The following is a 26,570-nucleotide window of genomic DNA, read 5'->3' on the forward strand; positions in this document are numbered from 1 at the left end:
TGACAGTGAAATGCTGAATACAACAGGTATAGTAGACCTGACAGTGAAATGCTGAATACAACAGGTGTAGTAGACCTTACAGTGAAATGCTGAATACAACAGGTGTAGTAGACCTTACAGTGAAATGCTGAATACAACAGGTGTAGTAGACCTGACAGTGAAATGCTGAATACAACAGGTGTAGTAGACCTCACAGTGAAATGCTGAATACAACAGGTGTAGTAGACCTGACAGTGAAATACTGAATACAACAGGTGTAGTAGACCTTACAGTGAAATGTTGAATACAACAGGTGTAGTAGACCTCACAGTGAAATGCTGAATACAACAGGGGTAGTAGACCTGACAGTGAAATGCTGAATACAACAGGTGTAGTAGACCTCACAGTGAAATGCTGAATACAACAGGGGTAGTAGACCTGACAGTGAAATGCTGAATACAACAGGTGTAGTAGACCTCACAGTGAAATGCTGAATACAACAGGTGTAGTAGACCTGACAGTGAAATGCTGAATACAACAGGTGTAGTAGACCTGACAGTGAAATGCTGAATACAACAGGTGTAGTAGACCTCACAGTGAAATGCTGAATACAACAGGTGTAGTAGACCTGACAGTGAAATGCTGAATACAACAGGTGTAGTAGACCTCACAGTGAAATGCTGAATACAACAGGTGTAGTAGACCTGACAGTGAAATGCTGAATACAACAGGTGTAGTAGACCTGACAGTGAAATGCTGAATACAACAGGTGTAGTAGACCTCACAGTGAAATGCTGAATACAACAGGTGTAGTAGACCTGACAGTGAAATGTCCTATATGTTTTAATAAGGTTAGTCTCACACCTCATGTAGTCTAGTCCATAGTCCTATAAGGTTAGTATCACACCTCATGTAGTCTAGTCCATAGTCCTATAAGGTTAGTATCACACCTCATGTAGTCTAGCCCATAGTCCTGTAAGGTTAGTATCACACCTCATGTAGTCTAGTCCATAGTCCTATAAGGTTAGTATCACACCTCATGTAGTCTAGTCCATAGTCCTGTAAGGTTAGTATCACACCTCATGTAGTCTAGCCCATAGTCCTATAAGGTTAGTATCACACCTCATGTAGTCTAGCCCATAGTCCTATAAGGTTAGTATCACACCTCATGTAGTCTAGCCCATAGTCCTGTAAGGTTAGTATCACACCTCATGTAGTCTAGCCCATAGTCCTGTAAGGTTAGTATCACACCTCATGTAGTCTAGCCCATAGTCCTATAAGGTTAGTATCACACCTCATGTAGTCTAGCCCATAGTCCTATAAGGTTAGTATCACACCTCATGTAGTCTAGCCCATAGTCCTATAAGGTTAGTATCACACCTCATGTAGTCTAGCCCATAGTCCTGTAAGGTTAGTATCACACCTCATGTAGTCTAGCCCATAGTCCTGTAAGGTTAGTATCACACCTCATGTAGTCTAGCCCATAGTCCTGTAAGGTTAGTATCACACCTCATGTAGTCTAGTCCATAGTCCTATAAGGTTAGTATCACACCTCATGTAGTCTAGCCCATAGTCCTATAAGGTTAGTATCACACCTCATGTAGTCTAGCTCATAGTCCTATAAGGTTAGTATCACACCTCATGTAGTCTAGCCCATAGTCCTATAAGGTTAGTATCACACCTCATGTAGTCTAGCCCATAGTCCTGTAAGGTTAGTATCACACCTCATGTAGTCTAGCCCATAGGCCTATAAGGTTAGTATCACACCTCATGTAGTCTAGTCCATAGTCCTATAAGGTTAGTATCACACCTCATGTAGTCTAGCCCATAGTCCTATAAGGTTAGTATCACACCTCATGTAGTCTAGTCCATAGTCCTATAAGGTTAGTATCACACCTCATGTAGTCTAGTCCATAGTCCTATATGTTTTAATAAGGTTAGTATCACACCTCATGTAGTCTAGCCCTTAGTCCTATAAGGTTAGTATCACACCTCATGTAGTCTAGTCCATAGTCCTATATGTTTTAATAAGGTTAGTATCACACCTCATGTAGTCTAGTCCATAGTCCTATAAGGTTAGTATCACACCTCATGTAGTCTAGTCCATAGTCCTATAAGGTTAGTATCACACCTCATGTAGTCTAGTCCATAGTCCTATAAGGTTAGTATCACACCTCATGTAGTCTAGTCCATAGTCCTATAAGGTTAGTATCACACCTCATGTAGTCTAGTCCATAGTCCTATAAGGTTAGTATCACACCTCATGTAGTCTAGTCCATATGGTGTAGGTAGACTATATTACATGGATTTATTGTGAAGGTGTAGGTAGACTATATTACATGGATTTATTGTGATGGTGTAGGTAGACTATATTACATGGATTTATTGTGATGGTGTAGACTATATTACATGGATTTATTGTGATGGTGTAGGCTATATTACATGGATTTATTGTGATGGTGTAGACTATATTACATGGATTTATTGTGATGGTGTAGGTAGACTATATTACATGGATTTATTGTGATGGTGTAGGTAGACTATATTACATGGATTTATTGTGATGGTGTAGACTATATTACATGGATTTATTGTGATGGTGTAGGTAGACTATATTACATGGATTTATTGTGATGGTGTAGACTATATTACATGGATTTATTATGATGGTGTAGGTAGACTATATTACATGGATTTATTGTGATGGTGTAGGTAGACTATATTACATGGATTTATTGTGATGGTGTAGACTATATTACATGGATTTATTGTGATAGTGTAGGTAGACTATATTACATGGATTTATTGTGATGGTGTAGACTATATTACATGGATTTATTATGATGGTGTAGGTAGACTATATTACATGGATTTATTGTGATGGTGTAGACAGACTATATTACATGGATTTATTGTGATGGTGTAGACTATATTACATGGATTTATTGTGATGGTGTAGGCTATATTACATGGATTTATTGTGATGGTGTAGACTATATTACATGGATTTATTGTGATGGTGTAGGTAGACTATATTACATGGATTTATTGTGATGTTGTAGGTAGACTATATTACATGGATTTATTGTGATGGTGTAGACTATATTACATGGATTTATTGTGATGGTGTAGGTAGACTATATTACATGGATTTATTGTGATTGTAATGCTCCGGGTGTCGTGGGTGTGGAGTCAAATGCAGGAGACAGAGAGTTCAATGCTGCGCGTCCTTTAATCGCACCAATGCACCACAGGGTGCTCACAAAAACGTTACGTTCCCAAAACACAGGGAATCAAAATGTACAAATGGGACACAACGTGCCTATACCACAGAGCCGAAGGTTTACAATGAAATAATCCCGCACAACAACCAGGCGGGCCGGCTGTCTAATAAAGACAAACTAATTACACATTCACAGGTGCTACCACTCAACATACAAGGAGGGGAAGGAAAAACAATCAGTGGCAGCTAATAGGCCGGTGACGACGACCGCCGAGCGCCACCTGCCCGGGAAAGGGAAACACCCTCGGTCGGACTCGTGACAGTACCCCCCCCCTGACGCGTGGCTCCCGCAGCGCGCCGACACCGGCCTCGAGGTCGCCCCGGAGGACGAGGCGCAGGGCGATCCGGATGGAGGCGATGGAAATCCCTCAACATGGAGGGATCCAAGATGTCCCCCACCGATACCCAGCACCTCTCCTCCGGACCGTACCCCTCCCAGTCCACGAGGTACTGCAGGCCCCTCACCCGGCGTCTTGAGTCCAGAATGGCCCGGATCGTGTACGCCGGGGACCCCTCGATGTCCAGCGGGGGGGGAGGGACCTCCGGTACCTCACTGTCCTGCAGGGGACCAGCTACCACCGGCCTGAGGAGAGACACATGAAACGAGGGGTTAATACGATAATAGGAAGGGAGTTGTAATCGATAACACACCTCGTTTATCCTCCTCAGGACTTTAAAGGGCCCTACACACTGCGGACCCAGCTTCCGGCAGGGCAAGCGGAGAGGTAGGTTTCGGGTCGAGAGCCAGACCCTGTCCCCCGGTACAAACACGGGGGCCTCACTGCGGTGGCGGTCAGCACTCCTCTTCTGCCGTCCACTCGCTTGTCGTAGAGATTCCTGGACGGCCCTCCAGGTCTCCTTGGAGCGCTGTACCCATTCCTCCACCGCAGGAGCCTCGGTCTGGCTTGGATGCCATGGTGCCAGGACCGGCTGGTACCCCAACACACACTGAAAAGGGGACACGTTAGTAGAGGAGTGGCATAGTGAGTTCTGAGCCATTTCAGCCCAGGGAATGTATCGTGCCCACTCCCCTGGCCGATCCTGGCAATACGACCGCAGAAACCTACCCACCTCCTGGTTCACTCTCTCCACCTGCCCATTACTCTCGGGGTGATAACCGGAGGTCAGGCTGACAGAGACCCCCAAACGTTCCATGAACGCTCTCCATACCCGGGACGTGAATTGGGGGCCCCGATCAGAAACGATGTCCTCCGGCACCCCGTAGTGCCGGAAGACATGGGTGAATAACGCCTCCGCAGTCTGTAGGGCTGTAGGGATACCGGGCAACGGGAGGAGACGGCAGGACTTAGAGAACCGATCCACAATCACCAGAACCGTGGTGTTCCCCTGAGACGGCGGGAGATCGGTTAGGAAATCTATGGACAGATGTGACCATGGCCGCTGTGGAACAGGGAGGGGTTGTAGCTTCCCTCTAGGAAGGTGCCTAGGAGCCTTACTCTGAGCGCACACTGAACAGGAGGAGACATAACCCTTAACGTCCTTAGCCAACGTAGGCCACCAATACCTCCCCTGAAGGCTCCCCACTGTCCTCGTCACCCCAGGGTGACCCGAGGAGGGTAGAACGTGAGCCCACCGAATCAGTTTGTCCCGAACACCAAGCGGCACGTACCTTCGCCCCGCTGGACACTGAGAAGGCGCGGGTTCAGCCCGTAACGCCCGCTCGATGTCCGAGTCCACCTCCCATACCACTGGGGCTACCAGCTTCGATGCGGGAAGGATGGGAGTAGGTTCGGTGGACCCATCCTCCGTGTCATAAAGGCGGGACAGTGCGTCAGCCTTCACGTTCTGGGAGCCCGGTCTATAAGACAAAGTAAATCGGAACCGGGTGAAGAACATGGCCCACCTTGCCTGACGTGGGTTAAGTCTCCTAGCTGCCCGAATATACTCCAGATTCTGGTGGTCGGTCCAGATGAGAAAGGGGTGTTTAGCCCCCTCAAGCCAGTGTCTCCACACCTTCAGAGCTCTAACCACCGCTAGCAACTCCCGGTCCCCCACATCATAGTTACGCTCCACTGGGCTGAGCTTCCTTGAGAAGAAAGCGCAGGGTCGGAGTTTTGGTGGCGTACCCGAGCGCTGTGATAGCACGGCACCCACCCCAGCCTCGGACGCGTCCACCTCCACTATGAATGCTAGAGAGGGGTCCGGATGCGCCAACACGGGCGCATCAGTAAACAGCGCCTTCAACTTGTTGAATGCTCCGTCCGCCTCTGCTGACCACTGCAAACGCACCGGGCCCCCCTTCAGCAGTGAGGTGATGGGAGCCGCTACCTGGCCAAAACCCCGGATAAACCTCCGGTAGTAGTTGGCAAAACCCAGAAAACGCTGCACCTCCTTTACCGTGGTCGGAGTCGGCCAATTACGCACGGCCCTAATGCGGTCACCCTCCATCACTACCCCCGAGGTGGAAATGCGATATCCCAGAAAAGAGACGGCTCGTTTAGAGAACACGCATTTCTCAGCCTTGACGTATAGGTCATGCTCCAGCAGTCTACCAAGCACCTTGCGCACCAGAGACACATGCGCGGTGTGAGTGGCCGAGTAGATCAGAATGTCATCGATATAAACCACCACTCCCTGCCCGCACAGGTCCCTGAGAATCTCGTCTACAAAGGATTGGAAAACGGCTGGAGCATTCTTTAACCCATACGGCATGACGAGGTACTCATAGTGGCCTGATGTAGTACTAAATGCGGTTTTCCACTCGTCTCCCTTCCGAATACGCACCAAACTATACGCGCTCCTGAGATCCAGTTTTGTGAAGAACTGCGCTCCGTGGAACGATTCCACCGCCGTAGCGATGAGAGGTAGAGGGTAACTATACCCCACTGTGATGGCGTTTAGACCTCTATAATCGATACACGGACGCAAGCCTCCCTCCTTTTTCCTCACAAAAAAGAAACTTGAGGAGACGGGTGAAATGGAGGACCGAATGTACCCCTGTCCCAGCGCCTCCGTGACATATGTCTCCATTGCCAACGTCTCCTCCTGGGACAGCGGGTACACGTGACTCTTGGGAAGCGCAGCGTCTACCTGGAGATCTATCGTACAATCCCTTCCCGGTCGATAAGGTGGTAATTTAGTCGCTTTCACTTTACTGAAAGCGATTGCCAAATCGGCATACTCGGGGGGAATGCACACCGTGGAACCCTGGTCTGGACTCTCCACCGACGTGGCACCGATGGAAACTCCCAAACACCTTCCAGAACACTCCTCTGACCACCCCTGGAGAACCCCCTGTTTCCACGAAATTTTAGGATTGTGCCGGGCCAGCCAGGGAGTCCCCAGCACCACTGGAAACGCAGGCGAGTCAATAATAAAGAAACTGATACGCTCCCTATGATTCCCCTGCGTCACCATGTCCAGTGGGACCGTGGTCTCCCTGACCATCCCTGACCCTAATGGCCGGCTATCTAGGGAGTGCACGGGGAAAGGAGAATCTATCGGCACCAGCGGAACCCCTAACTTAAGGGCGAGTCCGCGATCCATAAAGTTCCCAGCTGCGCCTGAATCGACGAGCGCCCTATGCTGGGAAGAGGGAAAAAAGCGAAGGAAAAAAGTTAAGACAAACATGTGGCCAACAGGGGGTTCTGGGTGAGTTTGATGCTGACTCACCTGGGGTGACCGAGAAGCGTTCCGCCTGCCATCTCTACTCCCAGACGGACCCCCCCAGCACCGATCAGACGTGTGTCCTCTCCGACCACAGTTGGTGCAGGGAAGGCCTCCTCCTCCGGTACCCCTCGGCGCAGCCCCTCCCAACTCCATCGGAATGGGAGCGGAGGGGCTGGGTGGTGGAACGCACAGGACCCTCTCTGAACGCCCGCGGGCAGCCAGCAGATTATCCAGTCGAATGGACATGTCAATCAGCTGATCCAGTGACAGAGTGGTGTCCCGACACGCTAACTCCCGGCGGACATCCTCTCGGAGACTACACCTGTAGTGGTCCATGAGAGCCCTGTCGTTCCACCCAGATCCGGCTGCCAAGGTCCGGAACTCCAGCGCGTAATCCTGGGCGCTCCTCCTCTCCTGCCTGAGGTGAAATAGTTGTTCTCCCGCCGCTCGGCCGTCTAGAGGGTGATCAAACACGGCGCGGAAGCGACGGGAAAACTCTGGGTAGTGCTCCCGCGCTGAGTCTGGACCATTCCAGACCGCGTTCGCCCATTCCAGGGCACGACCCGTGAGGCAGGAGATGAGGACACTCACCCTCTCTTCTCCTGAGGGAGTGGGTCTGACGGTGGCCAGGTATAGCTCCAGCTGGAGCAGAAACCCCTGGCAACCCGCCGCCGCTCCATCATAAGCCCTCGGTAGCGTCAGACGGAGGGTGCTGGAGTCGGGAGATGGGGAGTCCGGAACCGTGGGTGCCGAAGGTGGAGAGAGGAGCCCACTCCTCTCCCATCTGTCCATTCTCTCCATCACTTGATCCATCGCGGATCCGATCCGATGAAGGACGGTGGTGTGGTGGAGAACCCGTTCCTCCATCGATGGGAGAGGGTTGGCTGCTGCTCCTGCTGACTCCATCAATTTGATGGGTGCGGGATTCTGTAATGCTCCGGGTGTCGTGGGTGTGGAGTCAAATGCAGGAGACAGAGAGTTCAATGCTGCGCGTCCTTTAATCGCACCAATGCACCACAGGGTGCTCACAAAAACGTTACGTTCCCAAAACACAGGGAATCAAAATGTACAAATGGGACACAACGTGCCTATACCACAGAGCCGAAGGTTTACAATGAAATAATCCCGCACAACAACCAGGCGGGCCGGCTGTCTAATAAAGACAAACTAATTACACATTCACAGGTGCTACCACTCAACATACAAGGAGGGGAAGGAAAAACAATCAGTGGCAGCTAATAGGCCGGTGACGACGACCGCCGAGCGCCACCTGCCCGGGAAAGGGAAACACCCTCGGTCGGACTCGTGACAGTGATGGTGTAGACAGACTATATTACATGGATTTATTGTGATGGTGTAGACTATATTACATGGATTTATTGTGATGGTGTAGACTATATTACATGGATTTATTATGATGGTGTAGGTAGACTATATTACATGGATTTATTGTGATGGTGTAGGTAGACTATATTACATGGATTTATTGTGATGGTGTAGACTATATTACATGGATTTATTGTGATGGTGTAGGTAGACTATATTACATGGATTTATTGTGATGGTGTAGGCTATATTACATGGATTTATTGTGATGGTGTAGACTATATTACATGGATTTATTGTGATGGTGTAGGTAGACTATATTACATGGATTTATTGTGATGGTGTAGGTAGACTATATTACGTGGATTTATTGTGATGGTGTAGGCTATATTACATTGATTTATTGTGATGGTGTAGGCTATATTACATGGATTTATTGTGATGGTGTAGACTATATTACATGGATTTATTGTGATGGTGTAGGTAGACTATATTACATGGATTTATTGTGATGGTGTAGGTAGACTATATTACATGGATTTATTGTGATGGTGTAGACTATATTACATGGATTTATTGTGATGGTGTAGGTAGACTATATTACATGGATTTATTGTGATGGTGTAGACTATATTACATGGATTTATTATGATGGTGTAGGTAGACTATATTACATGGATTTATTGTGATGGTGTAGGTAGACTATATTACATGGATTTATTGTGATGGTGTAGGTAGACTATATTACGTGGATTTATTGTGATGGTGTAGACTATATTACATGGATTTATTGTGATGGTGTAGGTAGACTATATTACATGGATTTATTGTGATGGTGTAGGTAGACTATATTACATGGATTTATTGTGATGGTGTAGACTATATTACATGGATTTATTGTGATGGTGTAGACTATATTACATGGATTTATTGTGATGGTGTAGACTATAGTACATGGATTTATTGTGATGGTGTAGACTATATTACATGGATTTACTGTGATGGTGTAGACTATATTACATGGATTTATTGTGATGGTGTAGGTAGACTATATTACATGGATTTATTGTGATGGTGTAGGTAGACTATATTACATGGATTTATTGTGATGGTGTAGACTATATTACATGGATTTATTGTGATGGTGTAGACTATATTACATGGATTTATTGTGAAGGTGTAGACTATATTACATGGATTTATTGTGATGGTGTAGACTATATTACATGGATTTATTGTGATGGTGTAGACTATATTACATGGATTTATTGTGAAGGTTTAGACTATATTACATAGATTTATTGTGATGGCGTAGACTATAGTACATGGATTTATTGTGAAGGTGTAGACTATATTACATGGATTTATTGTGATGGTGTAGACTATAGTACATGGATTTATTGTGATGGTGTAGACTATATTACATGGATTTATTGTGATGGTGTAGGTAGACTATATTACATGGATTTATTGTGATGGTGTAGGTAGACTATATTACATGGATTTATTGTGATGGTGTAGGTAGACTATATTACATGGATTTATTGTGATGGTGTAGACTATATTACATGGATTTATTGTGATGGTGTAGGTAGACTATATTACATGGATTTATTGTGATGGTGTAGACTATATTACATGGATTTATTGTGATGGTGTAGACTATATTACATGGATTTATTGTGATGGTGTAGACTATATTACATGGATTTATTGTGATGGTGTAGACTATATTACATGGATTTATTGTGATGGTGTAGGTAGACTATATTACATGGATTTATTGTGATGGTGTAGACTATATTACATGGATTTATTGTGATGGTGTAGACTATATTACATGGATTTATTGTGATGGTGTAGACTATATTACATGGATTTATTGTGATGGTGTAGACTATATTACATGGATTTATTGTGATGGTGTAGACTATATTACATGGATTTATTGTGATGGTGTAGGTAGACTATATTACATGGATTTATTGTGATGGTGTAGGTAGACTATATTACATGGATTTATTGTGATGGTGTAGACTATATTACATGGATTTATTGTGATGGTGTAGGTAGACTATATTACATGGATTTATTGTGATGGTGTAGGTAGACTATATTACATAGATTTATTGTGATTGTGTAGACTATATTACATGGATTTATTGTGATGGTGTAGACTATAGTACATGGATTTATTGTGATGGTGTAGGTAGACTATATTACATGGATTTATTGTGATGGTGTAGGTAGACTATATTACATGGATTTATTGTGATGGTGTAGACTATATTACATGGATTTATTGTGATGGTGTAGACTATATTACATGGATTTATTGTGATGGTGTAGGTAGACTATATTACATGGATTTATTGTGATGGTGTAGGTAGACTATATTACATGGATTTATTGTGATGGTGTAGACTATATTACATGGATTTATTGTGATGGTGTAGGTAGACTATATTACATGGATTTATTGTGATGGTGTAGGTAGACTATATTACATAGATTTATTGTGATAGTGTAGACTATATTACATGGATTTATTGTGATGGTGTAGACTATAGTACATGGATTTATTGTGATGGTGTAGGTAGACTATATTACATGGATTTATTGTGATGGTGTAGACTATATTACATGGATTTATTGTGATGGTGTAGACTATATTACATGGATTTATTGTGATGGTGTAGGTAGACTATATTACATGGATTTATTGTGATGGTGTAGGTAGACTATATTACATGGATTTATTGTGATGGTCTAGACTATATTACATGGATTTATTGTGATGGTGTAGACTATATTACATGGATTTATTGTGAAGGTGTAGACTATATTACATGGATTTATTGTGATGGTGTAGACTATATTACATGGATTTATTGTGATGGTGTAGACTATATTACATGGATTTATTGTGAAGGTTTAGACTATATTACATGGATTTATTGTGATGGTGTAGACTATATTACATGGATTTATTGTGATGGTGTAGGTAGACTATATTACATGGATTTATTGTGATGATGTAGGTAGACTATATTACATGGATTTATTGTGATGGTGTAGGTAGACTATATTACATGGATTTATTGTGATGATGTAGGTAGACTATATTACATGGATTTATTGTGATGGTGTAGGTAGACTATATTACATGGATTTATTGTGATGGTGTAGACTATATTACATGGATTTATTGTGATGGTGTAGGTAGACTATATTACATGGATTTATTGTGATGGTGTAGGTAGACTATATTACATGGATTTATTGTGATGGTGTAGACTATATTACATGGATTTATTGTGATGGTGTAGACTATATTACATGGATTTATTGTGATGGTGTAGACTATATTACATGGATTTATTGTGATGGTGTAGGTAGACTATATTACATGGATTTATTGTGATGGTGTAGACTATATTACATGGATTTATTGTGATGGTGTAGACTATATTACATGGATTTATTGTGATGGTGTAGACTATATTACATGGATTTATTGTGATGGTGTAGACTATATTACATGGATTTATTGTGATGGTGTAGACTATATTACATGGATTTATTGTGATGGTGTAGGTAGACTATATTACATGGATTTATTGTGATGGTGTAGGTAGACTATATTACATGGATTTATTGTGATGGTGTAGACTATATTACATGGATTTATTGTGATGGTGTAGGTAGACTATATTACATGGATTTATTGTGATGGTGTAGGTAGACTATATTACATAGATTTATTGTGATGGTGTAGACTATATTACATGGATTTATTGTGATGGTGTAGACTATAGTACATGGATTTATTGTGATGGTGTAGGTAGACTATATTACATGGATTTATTGTGATGGTGTAGGTAGACTATATTACATGGATTTATTGTGATGGTGTAGACTATATTACATGGATTTATTGTGATGGTGTAGACTATATTACATGGATTTATTGTGATGGTGTAGACTATATTACATGGATTTATTGTGATGGTGTAGACTATATTACATGGATTTATTGTGATGGTGTAGACTATATTACATGGATTTATTGTGATGGTGTAGGTAGACTATATTACATGGATTTATTGTGATGGTGTAGGTAGACTATATTACATGGATTTATTGTGATGGTGTAGACTATATTACATGGATTTATTGTGATGGTGTAGGTAGACTATATTACATGGATTTATTGTGATGGTGTAGGTAGACTATATTACATAGATTTATTGTGATGGTGTAGACTATATTACATGGATTTATTGTGATGGTGTAGACTATAGTACATGGATTTATTGTGATGGTGTAGGTAGACTATATTACATGGATTTATTGTGATGGTGTAGGTAGACTATATTACATGGATTTATTGTGATGGTGTAGACTATATTACATGGATTTATTGTGATGGTGTAGACTATATTACATTGATTTATTGTGATGGTGCATATTAAATAGATTTTTGTAAATGTAGATGTTCCAAAGGTCTGCATCAGTGGAGATGCTAAATGTGTTTATCTTAATTAACCGTCAATTACTGTGAGACCGACAGTTATTTGCTTGACAATCACTGGCTGACAACATTTTGTGACGGTCACAACCCTACTGACGACCTCCCTATAAGCTGTCTCATCGTCGTTGGTGATCAGGCCTACCATCGTCGTGTCGTCAGCAAACGTAAGGATGGTGTTGGAGGCGTGCCTGGCCACGCAGTCGTGGGTGAACAGGGAATACAGGAGGGGACTAAGTACACACCCCTGCGGGGCCCCCGTGTTGAGTATCAGCGTGGTGGAGGTGTTGTTGCCTACCCTCACCACCTGGGGTCGGCCAATCAGGAAGTCCAGAATCCAGTTGCAGAGGGAGGTGTTTAGAACCAGGGTCCTTAGCTTAGTGATACGTTTTTTTGGGCATTATGGTGTTGAACGCTAAGCTGTAGTCAATGAATAGCATTCTCACATAGGTGTTCTTTCTGTCCAGGTGGGAAAGGGCAGTGTGGAGTGCAATAGAGATTGTGTCATCTGTGGATCTGTTGGGGCGGTATGCAAATTAGAGTGTGTCCAGGTTGTTTTGGATGATGGTGTTGATGTGAGCCGTGACCAGCCTTTCAAAGCACTTCATGGCTACAGATGTGAGTGCTACAGGGTGGTAGTCATTTTGACAGGTTACTTTGGTGTTCTTGGGTACAGGGACTATGGTGATCTGCTTGAAACATGTAGGTATTACAGACTGGTTGGGGTGTAGTCTAATGTTGGATGTTGTCTAAGGGTTGTTGTACTGTTGTGTTGTAGGGGAGAAGAGGAGACTTTGGGCCAATGGGGACCCCGGGAACAGACGGAGTTAAAGGAGACAAGGTATGGCACACACACTCTCTCACACTCTCTCTCACTCTCTCTCTCTCTCTCTCTCTCTCTCTCTCTCTCTCTCTCTCTCTCACACACACACACACACACTCTCACACACCCTACCTCCTGTTATTTTGTTGTATGTGTGTGTGTGTTTCAGGGCGAGGCAGGACCTGAGGGGCTGAGAGGACTACCAGGTGAAGTAGGAAACAAAGGAACCAAGGGAGACAACGGACTCCCAGGGCCACGCGGGCTCCCCGGAACTTCAGGAGCGGCAGGGAAGAACGTAGGTCACAGATCATAGCTTCACCAGTCTGATCACAATGTCTGTGTGGAGGGGGATTCTTGAGTTGTTGGGTTTCTGTGTGTGTGTGTGTGTGTGTGTGTGTGTGTGTGTGTGTGTGTGTGTGTGTGTGTGTGTGTGTGTGTGCGTGTGTGTGTGTACATGTTGGTGACACGGTCATGTTACTACGTTATGGTGATAAGGTGGCCATGTACAGTAACCATGGTGATATTGCTATGGTAACTACATTCTGTGTAACAGGGTACCCGTGGCGACCCTGGTGATGCTGGACCCAGAGGAGACCCCGGCCTTCCAGGACTAAAGGTGTGTGGCTATCATCATCATTGGGTATTTGAGTGTTCGTCTGGTTAATCTGAGACTCATCGATACTGTTGCTACGATAGGATGAACTGCAGCGATGAGTATGATGCAAGACGTGGCACTCTCAACGTACGTGTGTACGGGTTCTCTGTGCTGCAACATAGTTGTGGGACAAAAACAGCAGAGAAGTTTTAGCTTCACCCTTCACTATCTTGTAGTTTTTTGTGTAACCCTGGTATAGCTGTTGACTTCATACGTGGCTGACTACTGTTAATGTGACTGTTTTACTGTGTTGTAATTGATTATTTTATCTCTGTGCTGCATGCTTGCTTGATTGATATGTGTGCTGATTGATTGATCTCTGTGCTGCTGTAGGGTGACGTTGGAAGAGCTGGCTTCAGTTACCCAGGACCAAGAGGACCAACGGTAAACACACACACATTAGCAGAGTAACGCCTTCCCTGACACACAGTCTGACCTCTGACCTGTATGTGTTTGCAGGGAGATCGCGGGGAGAAGGGCGGCCCAGGGCCCAGAGGAGGCAGAGGAGACTGTGGCCCCAAGGGAGGACCAGGGGGAAAGGGAACCTCTGGAGAGGAGGGAGAACCAGGGCCTCAGGGAGAACCTGGATTCAGAGGACCAAGAGGAGTGGGTGGACGAGATGTACGTAGACACACACATACCTACAGTACCTGCACACCGTGGGTGGGTGGGTGGGTGGGTGGGTGGGTGGGTGGGTGGGTGAGTGAGTGGGTGGGTGGGTGAGTGAGTGAGTGAGTGAGTGGGTGGGTGGGTGGGTGGGTGAGTGAGTGAGTGAGTGAGTGAGTGGGTGGGTGGGTGGGTGGGTGAGTGAGTGTGTGAGTGAGTGAGTGAGTGTGTGAGTGAGTGTGTGTGAGTGAGTGAGTGAGTGAGTGGGTGGGTGGGTGGGTGGGTGAGTGAGTGAGTGAGTGAGTGAGTGAGTGAGTGAGTGAGTGAGTGAGTGAGTGAGTGAGTGAGTGTGTGAGTGAGTGAGTGTGTGAGTGAGTGAGTGAGTGAGTGTGTGTGTGAGTGAGTGAGTGAGTGAGTGTGTGAGTGAGTGTGTGAGTGAGTGAGTGAGTGAGTGAGTGTGTTATAATCTGTATATGAAAGCATCTCTTTTCTCTCTACAGGGAGATCCAGGTCCCGAGGGAGACCCCGGCCTCACAGTAAGAACCTCTATCCCTCTTTATCATCCCTCTATCCCTCTATGATCATCCCTCTATCCCTCTATGATCATCCCTCTTGGATCATCCCTCTATCCCTCTATATCAGCCATCTTTGATCATCCCTCTATCCCTCTATATCAGCCATCTTTGATCATCCCTCTATCCCTCTATATCATCCATTTTTGATCATCCCTCTATATCATCCTTCTATGATCATCCCTCTATGATCATCCCTCTATGATCATCCATCTTTGATCATCCCTCTATCCCTCTTTGATCATCCCTCTATGATCATCCCTCTAACCCTCTTTGATCATCCCTCTTTGCTCATCCCTCCATCCCTCTTTGATCATCCCTCTATCCCTCTTTGATCATCCCTCTATCCGTCTTTGATCATCCCTCTATCCCTCTTTGATCATCCCTCTATCCCTCTTTGATCATCCCTCTATCCCTCTTTGATCATCCCTCTATCCCTCTATGATCATCCCTCTATCCATCTTTGATCATCCCTGTATCCCTCTTTGATCATCCCTCCATCCCTCTTTGATCATCCCTCTATCCATCTTTGATCATCCCTGTATCCCTCTTTGATCATCCCTCCATCCCTCTTTAATCATCCCTCTATATCATCCTTCTATGATCATCCCTCTATGATCATCCCTCTATGATCATCCATCTTTGATCATCCCTCTATCCCTCTTTGATCATCCCTCTATGATCATCCCTCTAACCCTCTTTGATCATCCCTCTTTGCTCATCCCTCCATCCCTCTTTGATCATCCCTCTATCCCTCTTTGATCATCCCTCCATCCCTCGTTGATCATCCCTCTAACCCTCTTTGATCATCCCCCCATCCCTCTTTAATCATCCCCCATCCCTCTTTAATCATCCCTCTATGATCATCCCTCTAACCCTCTTTGATCATCCCCCCATCCCTCTTTAATCATCCCTCTATCCCTCTTTGATCATCCCTCTATCCCTCTTTGATCATCCCTATTTGATCATCCCTCTTTGATCATCCCTCCATCCCTCTTTGATCATCCCTCTATCCCTCTTTGATCATCCCTCTAGCCCTCTTTGATCATCCCTTTATCCCTCTTTGATCATCCATATTTGATCATCCCTCCATCCCTCTTTGATCATCCCTCTATCCCTCTTTGATCATCCCTCTTTGGTCATCCCTCTATCCCTCTTTGATCATCCCTCTATCCCTCTTTGATCATCCCTCTATCCCTCTATGATCATCCCTCTATCCCTCTTTGATCATCCCTCTATCCCTCTTTGATCATCCATATTTGATCATCCCTCCATCCCTCTTTGATCATCCCTCTATCCCTCTTTGATCATCCCTCTTTGGTCATCCCTCTATCCCTCTTTGATCATCCCTCTATCCCTCTATGATCATCCCTCTATCCCTCTTTGATCATCCCTCCATCCCTCTTTGATCATCCCTCCATCCCTCTGATCATCCCTCTATCCCTCTATGATCATCCCTCTATCCCTCTTTGATCATCCCTCTATCCCTCTTTGATCATCCATATTTGATCATCCCTCCATCCCTCTTTGATCATCCCTCTATCCCTCTTTGATCATCCCTCTTTGGTCATCCCTCTATCCCTCTATGATCATCCCTCTATCCCTCTATGATCATCCCTCTATCCCTCTTTGATCATCCCTCCATCCCTCTTTGATCATCCCTCCATCCCTCTGATCATCCCTCTATCCCTCTATGATCATCCCTCCATCCCTCTTTGGTCATCCCTCTTTGATCATCCCTCCTTGATCATCCCTCTAACCCTCTTTGATCATCCCTCTTTGGTCATCCCTCTTTGATCATCCCTCCTTGATCATCCCTCTAACCCTCTTTGATCATCCCTCTATCCCTCTATATCATCCATCTTTGATCATCCCTCTATCCCTCTATGATCATCCCTCTTTGATCATCCTTCTAAGATCATCTATATTTGATCATCCCTCTAACCCTCTATGATCATCCCTCTTTGATAATCCCTCTAACCCTCTTTGATCATCCCTCTTTGATCATCTCTCCATCCCTCTTTGATCATCCCTCTAACGCTCTTTGATCATCCCCCCATCCCTCTTTAATCATCCCTCTATCCCTCTTTGATCATCCCTCTATGATCATCCCTCTAATCCTCTTTGATCATCCCCCCATCCCTCTTTAATCATCCCTCTATCCCTCTTTGATCATCCCTCTATCCCTCTTTGATCATCCCTATTTGATCATCCCTCTTTGATCATCCCTCCATCCCTCTTTGATCATCCCTCTATCCCTCTTTGATCATCCCTCTATCCCTCTTTGATCATCCCTCTATCCCTCTTTGATCATCCCTCTATCCCTCTATGATCATCCCTCTATCCCTCTTTGATCATCCCTCTATCCCTCTTTGATCATCCATATTTAATCATCCCTCCATCCCTCTTTGATCATCCCTCTATCCCTCTTTGATCATCCCTCTTTGGTCATCCCTCTTTGGTCATCCCTCTATCCCTCTTTGATCATCCCTCTAACCCTCTATGATCATCCCTCTATCCCTCTTTGATCATCCCTCTATCCCTCTTTGGTCATCCCTCTTTGATCATCCCTCCTTGATCATCCCTCTAACCCTCTTTGATCATCCCTCTTTGATCATCCCTCCTTGATCATCCCTCTATCCCTCTATATCATCCATCTTTGATCATCCCTCTATCCCTCTATGATCATCCCTCTTTGATCATCCTTCTAAGATCATCTATCTTTGATCATCCCTCTATATCATCCCTCTATGATCATCTATCTTTGATCATCCCTCTAACCCTCTATGATCATCCCTCTTTGATAATCCCTCTAACCCTCTTTGATCATCCCTCTATCCCTATTTGATCATCGCTATATGATCATCCCTCTTTGATCATCCCTCCATCCCTCTTTGATCATCCCTCTATCCCTCTTTGATCATCCCTCTATCCCTATTTGATCATCGCTATATGATCATCCCTCTTTGATCATCCCTCTATCCCTCTTTGATCATCCCTCCATCCCTCTATGATCATCCCTCTATATCATCCCTCTATGATCATCTATCTTTGATCATCCCTCTAACCCTCTATGATCATCCCTCTTTGATCATCCCTCCATCCCTCTTTGATCATCCCTCTATCCCTCTTTGATCATCCCTCTATCCCTCTTTGATCATCCCTCTATCCCTCTATGATCATCCCTCTATCCCTCTATGATCATCCCTCTTTGATCATCCCTCTATCCCTCTATGATCATCCCTCTTTGATCATCCCTCTATCCCTATTTGATCATCGCTATATGATCATCCCTATTTGATCATCCCTCTATCCCTCTATGATCATCCCTCTATCCCTCTACGATCATCCCTCTATCCCTCTTTGATCATCCCTCTATGATCATTCCTCTATCATTCCTTTATCTCTCCATCACTCCAGCCTGGAGTCAAGAGGTCAGAGAAAGGTCATGTGGTGTCATGTGATGTTTTCATTGTAGGAATGTGATGTCATGAACTACATCAGAGAGACCTGCGGCTGCTGTGGTGAGTAAATTATATTTGTCACATGCGCCGAATACAACAGGTGTAGACCTTACTGTGAAATGGTTACTACAAGCCCTTAACCAACAATGCAGTTCAACACACACACACACACACGGACAGACACACAGACAGACAGACAGACAGACAGACAGACAGACAGAAGCACACAGACGCACACACACAGACCAACACACTGTTAACTCATGTAACCCTGTACTGTGTTGTCCGTGCAGACTGTGAGAAGCGGTGTGGGGCGCTGGACATCGTGTTTGTGATTGACAGCTCAGAGTCAGTGGGTCTCGCCAACTTCACTCTGGAGAAGAACTTTGTGATCAACACCATCAACAGACTGGGATCCATGGCCAAGGACCCCAACTCAGAGACAGGTACAACACATTACAGATTCTAATGCCCAGGTAACTAAAGATTATGTTGAATACTGAGTTCTTGCTCATTCAACCATACTAATACCCCCCAGGTACCAGAGTGGGGGTGGTCCAGTACAGTCACAGTGGAACCTTCCAGGCCATCAGGCTCAATGACTCCAAGATCGACTCACTGTCTGCCTTCAAGGTAATATAATAGTAACAATAACAATAATAACAGTAATAAATAATAGTAATAATAACAATAATAATGACACTAAAACACTAATAATAATAGCAGTAATAATAACAATAATAAATAACAATAATAATGACGATAGTGATAATAATAATAAAAACAATAATAACAATAATAATAAAACTATAATATTAATAACACCAATAATAAAACTATAATAATACTAATAACAATAATAATACAACTATAATAATAAATATACTACTAATAATAATAATAATAATAATAATAATACTAATAATAACAATAATAATACATCTATAATAATAAATATACTACTAATAATAATAATAATAATAATAATAATAACAATAATAATACATCTATAATAATAAATATACTACTAATAATAATAATAATAATAATAATAATACATCTATAATAATAAATATACTACTAATAATAATAATAATAATAATAATACATCTATAATAATAAATATACTACTACTAATAATAATAATAATAAAACGATCATAATAATAACAATAACAAGAATAATAAATAATAATAACAACAATAACATTAATAATATGTGACTCCCTGTCTGCCTTCAAGGTATTTGGAGTGACACACACATGTTTAACATTACCTGACACCTGAAGACTTGCATTAGCTCCCAGGCTAATGCGTAGGCTTTAGCTCAGCGTGCTAACAGTCTTCAGTCTGTGACATAAACACACCCACCCTCCCACCCTCTGCCTGACTGTAGACTTGAATTAGCTGCCCAAACTAATTACTAGACTGTAGCTCAGTGGGCTAACACCCTCCCACCCTCTGTCTGACTGTAGACTTGAATTAGCTGCCCAAACTAATTACTAGACTGTAGCTCAGTGGGCTAACACCCTCCCACCCTCTGTCTGACTGTAGACTTGAATTAGCTGCCCAAACTAATTACTAGGTTGTAGATCAGTGGGCTAACACCCTCCCACCCTCTGTCTGACTGTAGACTTGAATTAGCTGCCCAAACTAATTACTAGGCTGTAGCTCAGTGGGCTAACACCCTCCCACCCTCTGTCTGACTGTAGACTTGAATTAGCTGCCCAAACTAATTACTAGACTGTAGCTCAGTGGGCTAACACCCTCCCACCCTCTGCCTGACTGTCTGTCTGTAGGATGCGGTAAAACACCCTCCCACCCTCTGTCTGACTGTCTGTCTGTAGGATGCGGTAAAACACCCTCCCACCCTCTGTCTGACTGTAGACTTGAATTAGCTGCCCAAACTAATGACTAGGCTGTAGCTCAGTGGGCTAACACCCTCCCACCCTCTGTCTGTCTGTAGGATGCGGTAAAACACCCTCTGTCTGTCTGTAGGATGCGGTAAAACACCCTCCCACCCTCTGTCTGTCTGTAGGATGCGGTAAAACACCCTCCCACCCTCTGTCTGTCTGTAGGATGCGGTAAAACACCCTCCCACCCTCTGTCTGACTGTCTGTCTGTAGGATGCGGTGAAGCGTCTGGAGTGGATAGCCGGGGGGACCTGGACCCCATCAGCGCTGAAATACGCCTACGACCACCTGATCAAAGACAGTCGCAGAGCTAAAGCCAACGTCACCGTGGTGGTCATCACAGACGGACGGTTCGACCCCAGGGACGACGACTCACTGCTCACATACCTCTGCAGGTAGCTGACCGGGAGAGGGGTTGTCTGGGATATGTTTTATCAACTGTTCTTACTGACGATTTGTTTGTGTGTGTGTGTGTGTGTGTGTGTGTGTGTGTGTGTGTGTGTGTGTGTGTGTGTGTGTGTGTGTGTGTGTGTGTGAGCAGCGACCCCAGTGTGGACGTGAGCGCTATAGGTATAGGGGACATGTTTGACCAGATAGAGGAGAATGAGAGCCTGAAGAGTATAGCCTGTCAGAGAGACGGTAGGGTGCTGGGGATGAGGCGCTTCGCTGATCTGGTGGCAGAGGAGTTCATCGACAAGATAGAGACCGTGCTCTGCCCAGGTACACACACACACACCTACAGTATATACACACACACACACACACCTACAGTATGTACACACACACACACCTACAGTATGTACACACACACACACACACCTACAGTATGTACACACACACACACACCTACAGTATGTACACACACACACACCTACAGTATGTACACACACACACCTACAGTATGTACACACACACACCTACAGTATGTACACACACACACCTACAGTATGTACACACACACACAGTCTTTTATAACTAACCTTATCCGATTCAAAATTATATTTTCCCTAACCCTTAACCCTAACTCTAACCCCAAAACCTGGCCCTGACCCTAACCATAGCTCCTAACCCTAACTCTAACCCCAAAACCTGACCCTGACCCTAACCATAGCTCCTAACCCTAACTCTAACCCCAAAACCTGACCCTGACCCTAACCATAGCTCCTAACCCTAACTCTAACCCCAAAACCTGACCCTGACCCTAACCATAGCTCCTAACCCTAACTCTAACCCCAAAACCTGACCCTGACCCTAACCATAGCTCCTAACTCTTAACCCTAAACCTAACCCTGACCCTAACCATAGCTCCTAACCCTAAACCTAACCCTAAATCTAACCCCTAAACCTAATTCTAACCTTAACCCTAAACCCCCTAGAAATAGAATTTAACCTTGTGGGGACCAACAACATGTCCCCAGTTGGACAAAATGTCTGTTAGTTTACTATTCTAGTGGGGACCAACAACATGTCCTCAGTTGGTCAAAATGTCTGTTAGTTTGCTATTCTAGTGGGGACCAACAACATGTCCCCAGTTGGTCAAAATGTCTGTTAGTTTGCTATTCTAGTGGGGACCAACAACATGTCCTCAGTTGGACAAAATGTCTGTTAGTTTGCTATTCTAGTGGGGACCAACAACATGTCCCCAGTTGGTCAAAATGTCTGTTAGTTTACTATTCTATTCTATTCTAGTGGGGACATCTTTAGTTTAGTTAAACATACCAAAAGTCAGACCAAAGGACAGAATTCCACTGGTCTAATGTCCATTGCTTGTGTTTCTTGACCCAAGCAAGTCTCTTCTTCTTATTGGTGTCCTTTAGTAGTGGTTTCTTTGCAGCAATTCGACCATGAAGGCCTGATTCACACTGTCTCCTCTGAACAGTTGATGTTGAGATGTGTCTGTTACTTGAACTCTGAAGCATTTATTTGGGCTGCAGTTTCTGAGGCAGGTAAATCTAATGAACTTATCCTCTGCAGCAGAGGTAATTCTGGGTCTTCCTTTCCTGTGGCGGTCCTCATGAGAGCCAGTTTCATCATAGCGCTTGATGGTTTTTGCAACTGCACTTGAAGGGTGGCTACTTTGAAGAATCTCAAATATAAAATATATTTTGATTTGTTTAACACTGTTTTGGTTACTACATGAATACATGTGTGTTATTTCATAGTTTTGATGTCTTCACTATTATTCTACAATGTAGAACATGTAAAAAAAAAACTCTCTCAATAACCTCTCTCTTTGTCTCTTTGTCATTCTGTCAGATCCTGTCATCGTGTGTCCTGACCTCCCCTGTAAAACTGGTAAGATTATTCTGAGGAATAATTATTATTATTATTTTCATTCTATTTTCATTCTGATTTTTAATTGTCACATGCCCTACGGGCTGTGATTAAAGTTGGTTTTGAACCCTGAACCTGCTGGTTGAGTGCAGTCCAGTCCAGTACTGAACTCGTTCTCCATACTGTCTCACTTGGTTTGACATCAGAAAACGTTTAAAGGTTTACATGAGCATGGCAGTCCATCACCTTGAGGCTCTACAATGTCCACATAGTAAGGAAGATAGTTCAACCAGAGATTTGAAGAACTAACGAGTTAGAGAGAGTAGAACTGAGAAGCTACATGCTTGGTGGGTGTACCGGAGGCCACATTAGGTGTACCAGAGGCCATATTAAGTGTACCGGAGGCTATATTAGGTGTACCGGAGGCTATATTGGGTGTACCGGAGGCCATATTGGGTGTACCGGAGGCCATATTGGGTGTACCGGAGGCCATATTGGGTGTACCGGAGGCCATATTGGGAAGTGACCATTTGGGATGTTGATGCGTCGTGTCGCGTTCTTCCGCCCACCATTCTCCCGCTCGTTGCAGGAGGGGGCGTGCCCGTGCCCGACAGCGTGGCCCCTCCCCCCTGGGAGGAGCTTGCGGAGCAAGGCAGCCCCTCAATGGTCCCTTCCTCAGTCGGGGGCGTAGCCAGCCTGCTGGGCAGCCTACGGGAGCAGCAGTATGGGGTTGGCGTGGCGACCATGGCCTACACGGCTCAGCGGGCTAAGCTAGCTCAGCCAGGCGCTGACAGGCAGCAGTGGACACAGCTGTTCATCGACTCCTTCAGGCTGGTCTACGGAGACATCATGGGAGACCCAGCCAAAGCACTGGGGCTGTGTTAATGGGCTAAAAGTGCTAGCTAGCAATCTAACAAAACTAGCTGATGAGCTAATGTTACTGACTAATGCACTAACGATGCAAGCTAATGAGTTAACAGTGCTAATTAATGGATTAAGGGTGCTAGCGCTGCTTATATTGTCAGCTTAATGCTAATATTGTTAGCTATATGCTAAGTGTAAGCTCTGTGCTAATTTTTAATGCTAATATTGTTAACTCGATGCAATCACTTAGTCAGTTTAGTCTAATTTCGCTTGGAATATTTTAAACATATTAGATTTAAGCACTTTTAGTTAGTATGCATAACTCTGGGAGGATGCTAACAGAGTAGACAAGCTTCAGGCAGGTGGTAAGTTTTGCTGCTAACATATCTCTAAGCTTGTTGTTAAGGTGAGTGATTAGCTATTATAGCTCTGGATCTGGGGGTTTTAAAGCCTGGTTAGTTGGACATTTAAGACAGTTCAATATTATGTATATGGCTGTGATGTTGAACCCATTTACCACTGTGAACCACTCAAATCCCTCGAACCACTTGCTGAATGATTCCTCAAAGACACCGTTTTGCAGTTTTGCACATCGCCATAGTTACAGCAGCCATTTTATTTTTCTGTGAATGTTAGTGTTTGGGTTGGTTATGGGCATTACACGTTAGGCCTGTAGGATTATTGGGTATTGGGTAGAGAATTTATTGAATGGACATGATCTGTTGGATAAATATTCATTTAAGTGAATTAAATACATTTAATAAAACAAACAAACTAATAAATAATTGCTTTTTAAAAATAACAATTGCTCTATCCATCTGGTATTGTTTGGTGTGCATGCGAAGGGGGGGTGGTGGTAGACTGGGAAAACAGAGAACGTTTTAAAAAAGAGAAGTTTACTGTATTATTTTAGCTCTGAGACTGCAACATGCTTAGCGTCAGCTAAATATACGTATTATTGGATTAACAATATCCTATAGAGAGAATATCTTAAAAATGTGATCATATATTTTTAGTAGAGTATGTTTTCCTTGCCTGTCATGTTTGCCTATGTGAAATAAATCATTAGTGCGAAGGGAAACAATGAGTCATGTTGTTGTTGTATCTCTGAGTCCTACTACAACCATCCTTCAGGTCAGCCATGTTACCTTTTGAGTGACTGAAACATTACACACAATATTTTTTCCTGATCAAGATGGTAAATATTTGAGATGTTTTCTTCTTCCTTCGTGTCAAACTACCAGGTAGTCTGACAAGACAGACTGAGTGGGTGGGGAGCTAGTAGACTGAGTGGGCAGGTAGCTAGTAGACGGAGTGGGTGGGGAGCTAGTAGACTGAGTGGGTGGGGAGCTAGTAGACTGAGTGGGTGGGGAGCTAGTAGACTGAGTGGGTGGGGAGCTAGTAGACTGAGTGGGCAGGTAGCTAGTAGACGGAGTGGGTGGGGAGCTAGTAGACTGAGTGGGCAGGTAGCTAGTAGACGGAGTGGACAGGGAGCTAGTAGACGGAGTGGACAGGGAGCTAGTAGACTGAGTGGGTGGGGAGCTAGTAGACTGAGTGGACAGGGAGCTAGTAGACGGAGTGGGTGGGGAGCTAGTAGACTGAGTGGGCAGGTAGCTAGTAGACGGAGTGGACAGGGAGCTAGTAGACGGAGTGGACAGGGAGCTAGTAGACTGAGTGGACAGGGAGCTAGTAGACTGAGTGGACAGGTAGCTAGTAGACGGAGTGGACAGGGAGCTAGTAGACTGAGTGGGCAGGGAGCTAGTAGACTGAGTGGGCGGGGAGCTAGTAGACTGAGTGGACAGGGAGCTACTAGACTGAGTGGACAGGGAGCTAGTAGACTGAGTGGACAGGGAGCTAGTAGACTGGGTGGACAGGGAGCTAGTAGACTGGGTGGACAGGGAGCTAGTAGACGGAGTGGACAGGGAGCTAGTAGACTGAGTGGGCGGGGAGCTAGTAGACTGAGTGGACAGGGAGCTAGTAGACGGAGTGGACAGGGAGCTAGTAGACGGATTGGACAGGGCGCTAGTAGACAGGGAGCTAGTAGACGGAGTGGACAGGAAGCTAGTAGACGGATTGGACAGGGCGCTAGTAGACAGGGAGCTAGTAGACTGGGTGGACAGGGAGCTAGTAGACTGGGTGGACAGGGAGCTAGTAGACTGAGTGGACAGGGAGCTAGTAGACTGAGTGGGCGGGGAGCTAGTAGACTGAGTGGACAGGGCGCTAGTAGACTGAGTGGACAGGGCGCTAGTAGACTGAGTGGACAGGGCGCTAGTAGACTGAGTGGACAGGGCGCTAGTAGACTGAGTGGACAGGGAGCTAGTAGACTGAGTGGACAGGGAGCTAGTAGACTGAGTGGGTGGGGAACTAGTAGACTGAGTGGACAAGGAGCTAGTAGACTGAGTGGGCAGGGAGCTAGTAGACTGAGTGGACAGGGAGCTAGTAGACTGAGTGGGTGGGGAACTAGTAGACTGAGTGGACAGGGAGGGAGCTAGTAGACTGAGTGGGCAGGGAGCTAGTAGACTGAGTGGGTGGGGAGCTAGTAGACTGAGTGGACAGGGAGCTAGTAGACTTGAGTGGACAGGGAGCTAGTAGACGGAGTGGACAGGGCGCTAGTAGACAGGGAGCTAGTAGACTGAGTGAATGGGGAGCTA

The 26,570-nt window shown here is 44.7% G+C and overlaps 1 protein-coding gene across 4 annotated transcripts in view; it reads left to right on the forward strand.

The window, feature by feature from the left end:
• Positions 1–26,570, forward strand: part of LOC110531056 (collagen alpha-2(VI) chain) — a 60,716-nt gene that overhangs the window by 29,235 nt on the left and 4,911 nt on the right. For 3 of the 4 annotated variants that reach the window (XM_036986775.1, XM_036986772.1, XM_036986773.1), the window contains exons 15-26: positions 13,528–13,590; positions 13,742–13,867; positions 14,126–14,188; positions 14,561–14,611; positions 14,687–14,848; positions 15,334–15,369; positions 18,884–18,929; positions 19,163–19,315; positions 19,408–19,502; positions 20,995–21,176; positions 21,323–21,501; positions 23,038–23,076. In XM_036986775.1, coding sequence (XP_036842670.1) covers positions 13,528–13,590; positions 13,742–13,867; positions 14,126–14,188; positions 14,561–14,611; positions 14,687–14,848; positions 15,334–15,369; positions 18,884–18,929; positions 19,163–19,315; positions 19,408–19,502; positions 20,995–21,176; positions 21,323–21,501; positions 23,038–23,076 — 1,195 coding nt within the window. Of the gene's footprint in view, positions 1–13,527; positions 13,591–13,741; positions 13,868–14,125; positions 14,189–14,560; positions 14,612–14,686; positions 14,849–15,333; positions 15,370–18,883; positions 18,930–19,162; positions 19,316–19,407; positions 19,503–20,994; positions 21,177–21,322; positions 21,502–23,037; positions 23,077–23,644; positions 25,001–26,570 lie in introns of those variants that run through there. The other variant, XM_036986776.1, reaches the window with a different exon arrangement.

The sequence above is a fragment of the Oncorhynchus mykiss genome, chromosome 8, assembly GCF_013265735.2.
Source record: "Oncorhynchus mykiss isolate Arlee chromosome 8, USDA_OmykA_1.1, whole genome shotgun sequence".
NCBI lineage: Eukaryota > Metazoa > Chordata > Actinopteri > Salmoniformes > Salmonidae > Oncorhynchus > Oncorhynchus mykiss.